General features: G+C 39.5%; 2 protein-coding genes across 2 annotated transcripts; both read right to left on the minus strand.

Annotated features, from left to right (window-relative positions):
- Positions 1 to 2159: 2159 nt before the first annotated feature.
- Positions 2160 to 3479, minus strand: LOC133709172 (uncharacterized). Its single transcript, XM_062134827.1, has one exon. It carries the CDS (start codon positions 3477 to 3479, stop codon positions 2160 to 2162), a length of 1320 nt encoding a protein of 439 aa, XP_061990811.1.
- Positions 3480 to 5050: 1571 nt separating this feature from the next.
- LOC133713071 (cleavage and polyadenylation specificity factor subunit 3-II) lies at positions 5051 to 14228 on the minus strand. The gene is made up of 19 exons (XM_062139196.1): positions 14029 to 14228; positions 13746 to 13917; positions 13595 to 13667; positions 13398 to 13515; positions 13243 to 13316; positions 13026 to 13162; positions 12464 to 12527; positions 12197 to 12262; positions 11692 to 11761; positions 11449 to 11553; positions 10678 to 10819; positions 10300 to 10396; positions 9580 to 10205; positions 8549 to 8613; positions 7654 to 8176; positions 6870 to 6989; positions 6440 to 6572; positions 6187 to 6342; positions 5051 to 5655 (listed from the first exon to the last, which is right to left on the minus strand). Exons 1-19 carry the CDS (start codon positions 14051 to 14053, stop codon positions 5494 to 5496), a joined length of 2928 nt encoding a protein of 975 aa, XP_061995180.1. The 5' UTR covers positions 14054 to 14228; the 3' UTR covers positions 5051 to 5493.
- Between the last annotated feature and the right edge of the window lie 1932 nt (positions 14229 to 16160).

The raw sequence follows: 16160 nt of genomic DNA on the forward strand, positions 1-16160 counted from the left end.
GATTGGGTTGCTACTGATCTGTGCTCGGTTGCTAAGAAGAGGTGGTGCTGATGCTGCGTTAGAGGGGATGTCCGCCGGAATCTGTGGCGGCGGCGACGATGATTGGCAGAGGCAGATTAAAGTCTGCTATGGTGTTGTTTTTGGTACCCTTGGGCCTGGGCCTGGGACAAAGTTTTTTGGGCTTGGTCTCAATCTCTAGGCTAGTTTGGTTTGTTAAGAGGTCTGACCTTTTTACAGGCCAGGATCCTATAGATGTCTAGTTGTTTTATTTGCATCTATGTCTATGCTTGTAAGAATGTCTCTATGAGTCTTGTGGAAGTACTTAGTTTTAGCGTACCACAATTGCGTGCTCGGCGTTTAAGGTTAGGTAGAATAGATTGCCTGCAAAGCGAGGTATTGTTATTTGGCATAGACTACTTTGAGCAGAAATGTATTATTAGAGTAGTTTTCTGTACTATTCTTAATCTATGAACCGAGGCATACTACTAGTATGTTTCCATAATTCAAAAAAAAAAAAAAACAAATAAAGCGGACTGGACTCAAGCTTAATGTGTTCGGTTTCTTTTCTTAAGATAACTAAATAGACTGCCTTTGGCATACCCATTTTATGTAGTTTAGTAGGATGATGTTGAAATTACTCTGCTAATGATCGACTTCATGTTCTAATAGTTAGAGCGAATGTGCAGTGTAGAACTCATAAAAGGAGGTTCATTGGAAAAAAGCAATTGTTTGTAGGTAAGATGAAATACTTTGTTTTTTTTTTTTTGAAATAGAAGTTGAATTCATTAGATGAAATACTTGATTTATGTTAAAAGTTATTAAATGCTTGCTTAGATGGAGTAGCTATATTTGTTTAAAAAAACTAGCACGTTGACTATCAAAGGAAAAGACCATGTGAATATGTGATTATCCCCCCAAAAGCTTACTTTAGTGAACAGGCCGTGAGGGACTTTACATCAAGAATTTGACTAAACTTGTTCAACTGATGCTCCTTCAAACCCTGTTGAACTCTAAAAAACTTAAAGAACTTTCCTCATAGAAATTGATCATGTGCATTTGCGTACGTGAGAATTTTCTGCCTAGAGTTTTGGAATTCATGTACTGCAACTCAGATTGATTTTAAGTTGAAGTATACTTGATTTAGGCAATGGCATGTGAATTGGGCTGACCTGACTTAACAGTTTGGTTTAATTTTGTGTACAAAAGTCTGGAAGAAAATGTTTCAAAGAGTGGGTATCCATTAGGTTTGCTCTGGGAGAAATATCAAATTGATATGCCAACCTCAATTAGTACATAGTTCTCCCATTTGGTTTTCCTTTTGCAGTGCTAGTAAAGGTTGGTTAAATCCGCCACTTTGTTTTTAGATGAACCTTGTCGTCATAAGGTCTTAGATCTTATCGCTGATGTTTCTCTTTTTGCAAGAAGTGGTAGCCAAGGGCTTCCCGTGGCACACTTGGTAGCTTACAAGGTTTGTATTGATTACAGCAGGTTGTTTTGCGATTTTGGGTAGACTAGAACAAAATGGTTATTAGATATGCAATGAAGTTGCTGCTTGTTTCTTTGCATGTCACACAGGGTGCTGGCCACACACTGCATTCAGATTTAGTTTGCCGCTTATCGATCAGGAATTATCTAAAAGGATCGATCTCGTATTACCTTTGCTACTCTTGAAGTCATCGTAGAAAAGTACGTAGTACATCTTCCCCAGTCATAGCTTTTACAGGAGAAATTGGCTTAGTAAAAATGAAGTAATGGTGATATGGCTTAAAGTTATACTCTTGAATCTTGATGGAGCAAAAGTTGCAGTGATGATATACTGAAGTTGATTTATAAATTCTTGTTCTTGTTGCTTCAGCGGGGGAATTAGGGGAGAGGAGAGTGGGAGACAATGTAGTGATGTACCAATGATCCCCATATGACGTATGTTAGCTATGCTACTATGCTAGCTGTGCATAATAATAATTATAATTATCATTATTATTTACTTTTTCTTGTCAAGAAGGCCGAGCATGGATGAAACTATGAAGTTGAATTATTAGTTCTGCAAATCATACTTGAACAAGCCAAGCAGTTTGTAGTCTTCATTTAACACAATATTAGTCATGTAACAATAATAAGTCGAAGCATTTTGTACCATAAAATGAACGGCTTCAAATCGCCTATAGAAGAAAACTGTAAATCAGAAGGCATACCAATGCCAAAGAAAGAACACCAATTGATGGGCAACTTTCATTACGTTTCTCTGCCTTACTTTTCTTCTTCCTTTTCCTCTTCTCTGTTTTCTTCTTGGCAGCTGCATCTTCCTCGACTCTTTTGGCCTCCATGTTTTGCTCCTCCCAACTACTTTCGGCTTCAAACCAACTTTCGTGAGGTTTTTCTTCAGTTGTAATTGCAGATTCCTCAACTCTTTTGGCCTCTGCCTCTTGCTCCTTCTCAGACTCACTTCCACAAGGATTTTCTTCGGTTGTGGTTGCAGCTTCCTCTACTCTCTTGGCCTCTATGTCCTGCTCCTGCTCATTTTCTGATTCTTCAAGAAGAAGAGAAAACATGTTATATCCTTCATTTCTTATGGCTTCGGCTTTCTGCCTCTGTACTTGGTTTTCTGTCTTCTTGGTTGCTTCTGCATTTGAGGCATTCTGATTTGCCTCAGCAAGCTTTTTTCTCCTTACTTCAAGTTTATCTTCAGCAACATCATTACTGTTCTTTGCCTGGTCCTCGGAAACTACTAGGCCTTCCTTCGTGTTCATCAAATCTGCAAATTGATTGGCCTCGGGGACATTGCTGATATTACTTCCCTCCTGGACAGGAACACTAGTAATCACATTAGTAGTAGCAGTAGAGCCAGGAACAATTGTTTCAGCATTTAACTCTTCCTGCTCTTCTTCCCTAATAACCTCATTTCCTCTTGCTTCAGATATTTCATCATCATTATTCTTTGCCCCGGAAACTACTCCAAGCTCCTCCTTATTGATGTTCATTACATCTGCAAATTGATTGGTCTCAGGGACAGTGTTGATGATATTATTGATTTCGTCAACAACAGGAAGAGTAGCAGTCTCAGCATCTGCATTGTTGTTGCCTTTACTCACTGACGCCATCTTGAGGACTGGAATTGGCACCCTCTCCGCAAAAGGCACCATCTTGAGGATTTGGGTTGACGCCATCATCGCAATAGGAAAGGGAGTTACAGCCGCTTCAACAAGAGATTTCGGGGCTTGATGAGACTGCAAACTCGGTTGACGGCCTTTAACTTCAGATTTTCTAGAGGCACTAACACTACTAGTTGACACCATCTTTGCCCGAGCAAGAAGTTGCCTATTATGATGATCTTTACTTCTTATTGAATTCGCTTGTTCAGGTTGAGCCTCCTCGGCCTTCTTCGCCTTTCTGGCCTTGTTCTTCTCCTCCTTCTTTTGCTCTGCTGCTAGGATGTCAGCAGGCTCTGTTTTTGGATCGTGGTCATCAGTTGTTACAGCCATGAAATCACACCAAGTGTTTTGATGAGCAAAGATCGATAGTATTGAAATGCTATGAGCTCTGATTACTAGGGATGGAACGGAAAACAAGGTATAACCTCTGGAGGCATTTATAGAGTCGAGAGACTGACTTACTCCTATACCAGTAAGGATTGAATTTCCTTATCCTCTCATATTAAGGATCCTTGACATTTGGGGTTTTCCTCTCCAACTATAACTCGAAGTCACTGTGACCTAATTGATTACTCTGTTGATGGCGTCGCAACCGTCGACTCTTTGCGGAAGCCAAAAAAGCAGCTGCAGTCGCCGGCGCCGCCGTCCAGGGTTCATTAGATTTCATTGCCTCAATATTTGTTAATGAATCTGGGCTTTGCTGTAATTTTCAGCATGGAGATTTAGCAGATAATGATTTCTTGGATTTGTTTGGAATTGATTTCAATTAGATTAAGAGTTGTTTGTATATGAATAATGTCTGTGATGAATCATAAAGTATTAGCCTAGAATTGTATATGAAATTATGAATGTCCGTGATGAATCATAAAGTATGAACCGTCTCATTTAGTTCAGACTGATATATATGTTTCTGGTGTCAAGGATGACAGCTCAATATTTTCAAAAATGATGTTCTGTATCCTCTGAGATATCGAGATGAAGTGAGGTCTATGATGGGATCTGGGTTTTGCATGAAATTGCTTGCTTGTTCATTTCATTCATTTTCAGTATTGATTTTAGTTTTCTATAGCCACTGTACGTGTTTGAAGTGAAATGGCTTGCTTGCATATTTAATTATAATCTTGTATACGTATTAGCAAATTTTTATTTACATGTAGTTGTGAATGAGCTATATATGATGTTTATAAAGATGTGTACTATGTGGCTGAATGGTTTTGTCATTGGAATGACCCTTCTTTGAGTTCTCTGTCTTGAAAGACTTTAAATTGTGAAACAGGAATTTAAGGGATATGTCTTTGAGATTATGGGAGGCTGTAACAAGCAAGGGTTCATGAACACGATGTCTTTAAGATTATGAAATGCTTTCTTTAAGGCTGATAAATATGCAAAAGCTTCCATGAGATATGAGAAGGTACCATGATTAACATATTGGTTTGTGAAGCTGATGACTTGACCTATTCTCACTGAACCTTCTTCCATGCAGGCTGTGAAGTAAATGAGTATGATTTGGCTTTTGCTGAAGAGAAAAAACAGGCTAAGGCATTGAAGGTTGCTTCCAAAATGAAGCTGAAAGAGTACAAACAGGCTGAAAAGCTGTGTACCAAGGTCGGCAATCTCAAGTAAAAAAACCTTTGTGAGGTCCTATTTTATCTTGGTTTTTTTCGTTTACCAACGGGGATGCCTTTGTACTAATTTTTTATTAAAGTTGGTAATGTGTTAATTCCATCAACCGTTCAGTTGCTGAAAGTATAGAGAGAAGTCCGAAACCTTTATCTCTACCTGTATCAGTTGGTGAAGCACAAGGAAGTTGTTATGGGTTATTTGGTATTATGAACTGAACCCTTGCTTTTAATTGAACCTTTTGCATGTCACACAGAGTAGCCACGCACTACATTCTGGAATTCACTGTGATGCGTGATCAAGACACACTTGATCTCTTCTGTAATCATATATCACATACAGGAAATACATCCTTACCCTAAATCAGTCCATGCCAATATGCCAAAATGCAAGAATAACCGAGTTACACCACCTACACCTTCCGAACCTCATATCAACAACACGAACATTTAGATATGAAAAACAAGTGTTTTCCTCAAAAGAAGCTAGGAAGTAAAATAACATGATTTTCTCCACTTTCGCACAGGCATGAAAGAGCACATACAAAAACGGAAGGAATCAAGACAACCTCAAATGGCCACGATCAGACAAAACGAGGTTCAGTTGTTTGTCGTAGTTCAATCTCAATAACTATTTCAAAGGCTTTGCTCTTTGTGACTTGGCATTTTCTGTACATACGGCCAGTGTGTATAGAGCCAACCACTAGCAGGTTCCTATCAATCCATTAAACCTGTTCGCTTCCCTTGAGAATATTGTATTTGCAGAGAGGACATGTTGCATTCATTTTAAGCCATTTCACAATGCAATTAGCATGGAAGTGATGGTTACAGGGAAGAGTGTGAAGATCTGCCCCATCCTCATATTGGCTGAGACATATACAACATTCCTGGAAAGAGAAAGCCAAAGCCATAAATCTCCAGAGCACAAAAGTTCATAAATTGAATTGTTGTAAAATGCAATAGAAGCATGAAGTGCTTATACAATTTAGTCTGTGAAAGTTGCTCGTTCATCAATTTGTTTTCATGAAAATAAAACAATAGAAGCATGGATGCAAATAAACACAGTAGCAAAGACTTATAATATAAGATCTTCTCACCAATGAATAACAAGTTGTAATGCATTGACGGAGTCTACACTGCACTATTCTGGAAGGAGTGGGGTTATTGTTGTTTGTTTAAGCTACCACTGATGTGAACATGTTAAAGGGTGTATGCTTATCAAACATTAGCTTATAAGATTTTTTTTTTTTTTTTTTGGGGGGGGGGGGGGGCGGGGCCTGGGTAGTTTCTTTATATTTTTTTATCGACAAAGAAAATAAGAGAATATTCCTAATCAATTCTAACAGTGGGTTCCACAGAATTGACTGATATACTAAACTATAGATGTAGTTTATGATAAAAAGATGCTGTAAACATACCGCATCCTCTGGTAAAAGAATACGCTCGACTGCCAGGTACCCACTGGTTGATTCCATTGGAATCATTTTCCCTGCTCCTACACTAGATTTTTCATCGCCTGATATTCTAAATCTGTATTTTGGAAGAATACTGAGATCTGATTCGGATGCACCTTCCTACAATGGCATACAAGGAAATACAAGAATAAGCACTTACAATGCTCTCATTTCATTCTTGAATTTTGATTCATGGATAAAGGTTCTCTCTCCATACCTGTCCTGCCACAGCATATAGAATTGCAATGATGCATGGCAAACAGCAACAAAGAGCAATTCCGATCAAACATGCCAGAACAACACAAAAGATGGCAAAGAAGACGTCAAATGCCAGGAAAACCACAGACAACCTGCATGAATTAGAGTGAATTTCTTAGTTGTTTTAGACTTAATAAAGATTGTTTGTGGTCTATACACACAAGACCCTGGCTCAGGTCGATTTCGTGATAAAATCAGCATATAGCCCTATTTTTAGTTTCACTGCTATGGCGCTTAAAAAGAGAAGAGAGCTTCAGTATTCATCTCTAAAGTTACAATGCCAGAACAGTCTTCTGGTGAAATTTAGATGAAGAAATATGTCTGGCATGCACGTGTGATGCATATATTTTGAACTGAAGAACTTCTGATTTAATTGGATAAAGACATACCAGTACAAACGCGGAGCATTTTGCAGGAGCAAATCACCACCGGAGACTACCCAATAAAAGCCAACTATCCACCAGAGAAAGGATGCCATTGTATTGACTGATTCACATCGTTTAGAGCAACTATGCCATAGAAGTTGAAGTCAGTCAGAAATGTATTGACCCTCAAGCATATATGTTACAGAAGCACACAATGAAACGTGCCAAGAAGTACTATAGGAAACAGTCATGCAATAGTACATTATGAATGGTAGAGGGTGAAAATTCAGATAAAGTTTCTTAATAGTCCGAGTTAAGGGCCATTTGCACAACACAGAGATGCCCATCCTGAACTGTAAAGCGAAGGTACTAAGTGTCATGGGGCGTATAGCAGAACAAGGATTATTTTTAGGATCACTACAATCCTCTCAAATAACAATAAGACCATCTCGTTCACTGATCAAGTGATTCAAAATTCCACTCCTGTTATCGTAATGTTTTTCATTCCCGGTATCACCACTACCTCAAATTCAGGATACACTTCACCATATAATTGAAAATTGAAAACGGTAACGGCCTGCAATTTCACTACGCAAGACTCATCCTACTGTTTTCCATTCCCAGACCTCAAATTCAAGACTGCCGTTTCCAGTTTCCAACCTCACTCTGTCATAGAATTGAACATGGTAACAGCACACAATTCCTTTCAGCTCAATTCAGCACATAATACAGTTTAGCAAGGATCAACCACCAATCGAATATTACTACAGTTTCCGAATTCGGCAAAATTGAAACGTAATTCTGATACCTGGAACGACTCTGAACCCCCAAATCCGTAGCTGTTTCATCATCATCAGTATCATTAGCCTCGGCAGCTTCGGAGGTCTGCTGCAGCACCTCCGGCCCTCTCCTCCCTCTCCTCGTATTCCTCCTCCGGTACTCAATCCACACCAGCGCCACGTGGACAAAGCACTGCAGCGCGTAGCCGCAGATCCACAGCCGGATCGGCGTGTTCGGGTTCTCGTCTCGGGTCAGAACCAGCATCACCACCGAGACCACCACGAAGGCCGTGTTCCACATCATGTCCAGCGCCACCACCGGCTTCGAGTACCCCCAGTCGGCGCGCCGCTCGTCCAGCTCGCGCGCCGCCGTCTCCCTCACCAGCATGGACGGCCCGCGCCGGCCCGTGGCCCGGCCCAGCAGCATGGCCAGCGTGGCCGGGCGGGTCGGGGAGCCGAGGTCCGACAAGTCACGGCCGTCGCTCCCCTGCCGGGGAAGCAGAAGCGGCGCGCGTGACTCGGTGGACGTAGCCGTCGCCGTCTCCGCCGTAGCTGAAGAGCCCGATGACATATTGAGATGGAAATTGTAGTAGCAAAATTGAGAGAGGCTTATAGGTGAGAGAGAAAGAGAGACATGATTGAATAGTATATAGAGTAAATTGAGAGGTGTGGGTAGAGCTGTGGTCTACTATTACCAGAGCTGAGAGAGTTGAAGGTCAGGGATGGTTTGGGAATTGGGACTAGTCTCTCTGAAAGTCTCTCTGTGTTTGAATGGTAGATGAGGGGTTTTTCTTTGTGATTTCCGTACTTCGTTTTTGCGCCACCGTTTCAAATCGGCTTCAGCTTTTGTTTATTTGGTCTATTATTCTTTTCTCTCTTTTTTATTTGGAAAATTATATTTATGAAATAGAATAATATCTTAACAAAAAGAGAAAGATATCTTAACAAAAAGAAAAAGATTTTTTTTTTTTTTTTGACGAAATAAGAAACTTTATTCATCAAATACGAGTAAGATCATACAAAATAATGTCTGAGATGAAATTTAACGCGTGATTAAATCATTTAGTTTAAATATTTAAAGTAAATTGGGATTAATTAATGTATGAGCTACCTTATTTGCTAATCTATGACACACATTTCTACTATATAAAAATGTTGATCCAAATTGTGCATTGAGTTAAAGTGTATATAAATTGAGTAAAAATATGCAGTGAAAAATTGAATTACGATTTTATGATTAGATCATACGTTCAACTATCTCTAATATAATAACGGCTATTGGGTTCTAAATCTATGCAATTTTAAATTTTTTTATTTTATATTGTTTTAGCTCTTGAGTTTGATGACAATAAATTACATTGTTTCGTTCATTAGCATACAACTAAATCTTCGAATTTGACTGATGGCCTCATTGGTTTTGAGAAACAGAAAAGTTATACCGAGTTATTCCTAGATGTGATCAAACTCCCTGTCATAATCTACTGTTATCAAAATCCAAGTTTTCTGAAAGATCCAAATTTTCCATGACTCCACCGAAAAAAGAAGACTTTTTTTTATCTAAAAGAATAATGTCGTCCTTTTTTATCTAAAAGAATAATGTCGTCCTTTCAAAATTTCCTTCACCTAAAGTTCAATGTCTATGTAGCCGGTTGTGTGACTTGTTCTTGTTCTAACGACATCACACGTGCTCGTAGTAGGACAGCACGAGTAGCAGAGAGGATTACGTCATCATTCTATCTGTCGTATGACACTCTGAATGCGGCGCGCATTGTCGTATCAACTGTCGAAGTCAAAGTGTTGACTTTTGACACACTGAGATGACTTTCCATGCAAGCTTCTCATCTTCCATTGCCCAACTGCAGCAAAAGAACACTGGTTCATAGTGTCCTTCGCCACCGTTGTCACTTAATCTGTAAGGGCAATCCTCCTTTGAACAAATGGACACGCAAAACGACTCCACTTGAAGGTGATCCCCGAAATCTTGAATGCTCCCCTCGGAGAGTTCATTTGCGAGTTTTGCAGACAATAGCTGAAGCAGATCATTGTTTGTTGAGGACAGAGGCAGGCCGGTGCCTTCGGTCTCTTGATTCTCTTGCAAGTTACCAATGTGAGCAGGACAGCAATATGCAAACTTGACTTGGTGCTTCTTTTCTTCTAACATGACCAGGAGCTCATCTTGGTGCACTACCTTGGCTTTTTTGTTTTTCTCCATAACCAAGATCCCTTCGGCTACCCTATCATCACTTACTTGCAGTCGCGGAATGGATTTTCTGTTACTCGAACTTGAACCTTGTTCGTGTTCTGAGCCGCCTGTAGAAAACTTGAAGTTCGGATTTGAGCAACTTTGGACAAATGCATCGGAAGCTACTGCTGTCGCATAGTGGGTGGACGGAACTGACACGGTCTCATTGTTTGCAGGGTCGTAGCATTGAATTCCCAGTTCGGATTGAATTCTTCCTTTCAGAGTAGCCATCCTAGGCTTCTCACCATGAACAAGTATCACGTGCTTGGGAGAAAGAAACTTCACCAGATCCATAATCCCTTTGGCATCTGTATGAGGACTGAAAGTCAATTGATGAATCTGGCAATGCAAACAAATCACCTCATGAATAAATTCGAATTAACTCGACAAAAAAGATATGAATTATGCTAAGGAGTAAGTGAAGAAGATAAACCTGGCATCGCACATCAATTCGGGTGTCCTTGTCCAGATCAATTTTGGTCGGTTTACCAGACATTAATTTATGTCCTATGGTTCCGGCCACGCAATACCTAGAAAAGAAGAAGAAGCAATCACTGAAAGTTCAACTTGGCACACACATGAACAGAGAGAACCATGGAGATATGAACATAAAAGCATTCTTTCTCTAATTTTTAGACACCAGTAGAGATTTTATAGGCAGCTCAGCTTACCAGCTAGCCAGAAAATTCTTTTGACAATTTTCTTTGGTTTTTGTTATAGTAATCACCGTCTGGGTTTCAACCTAAAGTCTATTACCAATATCTGCAATAAATTCTAGATTTGGAAAATACAAAACAGAGAAGGCAGTTACCCTGGCATTGTAACAAGATTCTTTTCTGAAGGAGCCCAGTGCTTAAAAACCTCAAGTGAAAAACCACCACTGATCATCCCCGGTGTGGCAAACAGAACACAAGGTCCAGGAGCATCTATCATAGACCGCTCAAATTTGTGAACTGCAGCATTCAAACTCATGAAAGTAAGATGGAGGGATTATCAAACATAGATAAGCAATAAAATAATAACTTCTTATATCAATTATCAGAAAGTTAATATGATAATAAATAGTATCATGTTGTTCAATCAATAATTTAATAGAATGTTTATCAATTCAAACGAGGAAAGATTGTTTAAATTGTTTTACTATCTTTGAAGATCCTTGCTTGAAAGCTGAAAAAAAAAAAAGAAAAAAAAAACCAGTACCAGTTCATGAATGCTTCATGTGTTTGAGTCCAACAAAATTCAATAAACTCCAAAGTACAACTTATGGAAAAGCAATACAGATAATTTTCTACTTGTTTTGTGTCAGAATTAGCTTAAGGTAAAACTCAGAAGTGAGAGGACTTGCAAAGGACAGGCTCACGAATCTATAAAAAAAAAATGGGAAAGGGAGTAATAACAAAGACAAAAGCCAACAGTCTTCCCTTCCACTTTTTCAATTTCCATTTTCTACCTTTGTTTCTCTGTTCATCAATATTTCGTATTATTACTGGATGAAGTAATACCTCCCTATCCACTTGAATTCCTAACGAAACATGTTAGAAACTACTCCATTACCTCAGAGCTAACAGATAAAAAGAATTACCATTTTTAAAATCAAATGCATTATGTGTGGAGTATGTTTCTTTGATTTTCTGGCTGGTCCAACTGATGAGCATCTTATAATACATATTGGCTTGACGGGTCAAACCTGAAAGAATTATTAACATCAATAGTAATTTGATATCAGCAATTCAGCAAAGCATACATTTTCCTGATTGAGAGAATAACAGACAATTTGACAACACACCATACAAAGAGTTAAGTATGAGAAGAATCAACTGCAAACCTGCTGAGAAGTAAATAGGAACCTTTAAATCCATGCGCTCCCAGTAGTCTTCCAATAAGATACAGAGTTCCTACATAGTATTAAATTACTTTCAGTATAAAATTTCACAACCAGGAGAATTTAGTACATAAAGATAAGAAGAATCCAGCATTATTGTACTTGTGTCTGGTTTTCATGAGACTCAATGCTGATTTTTTTCACTGTATGAAGGCACATCCATTTTCTAGACCTATACAGCTTGAAAGGCTTCAATGCTGATTAAGTTATTAGAGTTTTAACACGCGAGCATGCAATCTAACTGCAAGGAATTTTTTATCAGAAACAAATTATTCAGGACCAAATGTCTCTCTCTTTTTTCCCTTTTTTCCTTTCTTTGTCCTCTGGGCTCAACATGTATCATAGGTAAAGCATACTTCTTTACATTTCTTTAACTAAGACATGACAAAATTGGTTGAGATACAGATAATTGAAGTCAAGGCAATCAAAACCATCTTGATTGAAATACCTGAGCTCTTCCCAGAGCAAATGAAGGAATTAGCACTTTTCCCCCACCAGCAACACAGGTGTGAACCTGCATACAGATCAACAAGACAACCACCTTCAGAGAGAAATCATATGTAAAACCAAGACAAAACATAAACACATCAGTGAAAAAAAAAAAACAGAAGATCTTAGATTAGAGTTCAAAGATGGAAGATCATAGATCAGAGTTCAAAAGCGTAAGAAAACTATAAAATGATCTGTTGATACTTCAATCTTATCATTAACGTACAGCTCTGAGAAATTCTCTTTCCCTGGCATATTTTGAATCACGAATGGTTGTTGCATATGTGGACCTGTAGCAGGAAAAGTGGAAGGATTAACCTAATGAATAGCATACATAAGCAGGTGCCCAACAAAAAGGTTTCATGCATCAAAAAAGTGTGTCCTAAGTTCAGAAAGGAGAACCAATAAAATGGAACTGTTTAACAAGTGATGAGCACAAAGTTCAAACTTAGAGTAGTGAAGATAAAACTATAAAGCAGTGTACTGATACACACGCACCCGTATATTAACATAATTCTATACTCCAGAGTTAATCTTGAACTCAAACCTTGAAGCAAACTCTAATTTCGGAAAGATGATGAAGCATCAAGGATTGTGGTGTCACCACAACAAAGGATAAACATCTGATACATATGTTCCTCAAAATAAGGTAAAGAAAACAGAATCTGAAATAATCACAATTCACAAGTAAAGATCAATAGGTACCAGAATGTAAGTGCAGAGATACATTAGGATAGGCTACAAAAGAACAGACACGTAAAAAAGGAACAAGCACACACATCCCATACTCTGTAATAACAAGGTCCAAACTTAGTCGATCAATTTGAGCTGCTCCAAGATGCCTGTCTGGTGTCATATTATAGTCTCCTGTGTACACCATAGCAGCGTCTCCCACCTTTGCATAAAACATTGCAGCTCCAAGAACCTTAGAAGCATAAAAAAGAAAACTACGATCAGGAGTTCAGGACTCAACAGTTGAGCAAAATGACAACATGAAAGCCTTACATGTCCTGCATAGTAAGCACGGATTTGAAGATCCTTATCAACCTGCACCGTCTGCTTGAGATCCACCGGTATAACTGCAATGAACAACTGAATTCAGTTCCGAAACCACCATATCTTTCACCACCTCCATCAAAACAAACTCAAAATTCACACACCTTTCTTCATGCATTCAACAATATGCTCGGACGTAAACTGTTCCTCCTCGCCCCTTCTCTCAACCATCACTTTCCGATAGTCCTCCAACATCAAAGGCGCCAGCGCCTTTGTCGGATACTGCAACACACCGAAAAACCAGTGAAAACAAAACACCACCAAAAATCAGCTCACACAGACATTTCATCAAACACCTTACCGTCATGTAAATGGGGCCACTGTAACCGCAGACTTCAGTGAAGTAAGGGAGCGCGCCGATGTGATCCAGATGACTGCCACAGTAAATATCCAATTAGCTAACTGACTCTGTGGATTTTGTTTATAAGTTTCGGATTAGGTTTTGAGCTTACAAGTGAGTGATGATGATGCAAGTGAGGGTTTGATTGAAGTTTGGGCCGATGAGGGAGAAGTCAGGGTAGCGGCGGTGGTCGAGGTGGCCCATATGCATACCACAGTCCAACATGATTCGTTTCCCGTTGATCGTCACAATCACACAGCTCTTGCCTACCTCTTGCCCGGCGCCTGAAACCGTGAAATTTTAAGCTTTACAGAAATCTATCTATATGTGAGAAGAGAAATAGAGAAGGTTGTGGTGAAGAAGATAGAGAAAAGAGAGAGAGAGTGAGGGGCTACCCAGAACGAGAGAGTCGATGGCCATCGGAAGATGTTTTAAAACGCTGAGGCGTAGGCCGACACGTTTTCCGGTGAGCCGTTCGCCTTGAGCGTAGGCGTAAGCCCTTACGTATAAACGACCTGTAATTATTACTCTTATACACACCACGTTAAGAGTACCAAAAGAACATTATTAATTCGGCAGCATATCAATTAAACTTCCTAGTAGACAAGCCCTATTAAGTAAGTGTGTGTGTATATATTATAGGGCAGCATAACAATAAGTAGCTATCAATTGAAATCAGCATAACAATCAGTGGCTTATACTTTTTGAGGAGCATAACAATCAGCATATATAACAATCTGGACATGGTCTACTTTATTCATTTTCCGATTGACCTCTACCTTTTCTTTTCAATTTTAGAATGTTGGTTCTGGTTAGGCTATTACTGTTGGTTCATAATGCATTCAGTTTGTTGGCTAAACTGTAAGATGAGCACAAAACATCCAAACTTTAGGTAGACAAATCGTGATGTGATCAAGTAAGCCAAGAGATCAATACCTATCATTGACTGAAATAAAACGCAATAAACAAACAAGTTGTTCACTTTATGCCTCCAACACAATCCACATAGTAAACTCGGGAAGTTTGTAATTACCAACCCGCCATTCCGAATCAGTTGTAACAATCAACAATCTTATATTCACAAAGCCTTTGAAAAACAGAGCCTAAACATTCAAAGTGCGAAAATCAATTGGAATCATACCTTCAAATCTTTTGCTGCGAATCAAACTCCAAGTCTGCAACTTGAACTCCAAGTGCGAAAATAGTCTCCTTTAAAGCCAATCCTTGAGAAAACTAATGGTTTCTAAGAGATTTGTATCATCTTGCTGCCTTTTGGAAGTGCGACAACTCAAATGGAGAGCCGAACTCTTGTCTGCTGCAAGTCGCGACCCAGATAGGCCTTTAAAACCCAAAAATTCAAAGCGGCGTCGTCTCAGAAAAAGCAAAAAAAAAAATTCCAAACTCACTCAATTTAAGGGCTGATTTCCGCCTTTTCAAAAAAAAAAAAGGGCTGATTTCCGCTTTTTAAGCCTCAGGCGCGCTTTTTAATTCATCGGCGTTTTTCAGTTTTGGCTTTTCAACTTTTTTAGTTTAAAGCTGTTCGTTGCAGAATTTAAATTACCCCAAATTTTATCTGAGAGCATTTAGACGGTTAGATAACATCAATACTTTTTTTTATATTAAAAAAAAAATATTACCTGACTCAGATTTACTGAAATTATTTATTCACTTGCATTATCAGTGTATAAAAGAATTTTTCAAATTTTATATCAACATCCGACTTTTTTTTTTTTTTGAGTTGAAGGAGGTCAGACATTTTTATTCAATATGGAAGAAGCAATATTACACAGTGACCCGCCCCTGTGGGGCCGTCAGAAAGAGACACCGCTAAACGCAATATCACACAACCTATTGAGTGAAGCTCAGGGGTGAGTAAACTAATAAGAAACTGATAATAAATTTTTTCTACAGAATCCATCAGTAGACTCGCTGACAACCTCAGACCAATAATCCCTGCAGTTCCTCGCGGGTATTGATCCCAATAAAAATAAAAAGTTAGGCATCGCGACGAAAATCGACCTGGATCCCAAATTTTTATAAGAAATCCACCAGGATCCCAAATCCGGATCTAGAACAAAATAAGCCCACAAACAGCAGCCGTAGGCAACCCATTAGGGCCCAAGTCCAAGTCAGAAAAATAGGCCAAAGCCCCAACCCAATTAGGGTTTGCCCTGACAGCCAAAGCTGTGATCCTGCCGCCGCCGCACCCAGCTGCCACCACGCCTCCGATCTCCCTGCACCACCGAACTAGAGATCTCCTGACCTCCTTACCACCAGACGACCCACATAGAAAAAGGCCGCCGGCATCCACCGTGCCGTCAACCTGCCGGCAACGAAGGTGTGAATCAATCAATCCATCCAAGCCAGCGTCGACGACTCGGAAGTCGGACCACCCAAACAGCAGATCCATTTGTCGCCAGACAACCAAGGGACGCCGAGTAGCTAAAAAACGTCCTCGATGGTGGTACTGCCATCCATGGAGAGAAGACCCGAAAAGAGATTGACCCGACCCGATCGCAAAATCCGA

This window comes from Rosa rugosa, chromosome 5 (genome assembly GCF_958449725.1).
Source record: "Rosa rugosa chromosome 5, drRosRugo1.1, whole genome shotgun sequence".
In the NCBI taxonomy this organism is placed as follows: domain Eukaryota; kingdom Viridiplantae; phylum Streptophyta; class Magnoliopsida; order Rosales; family Rosaceae; genus Rosa; species Rosa rugosa.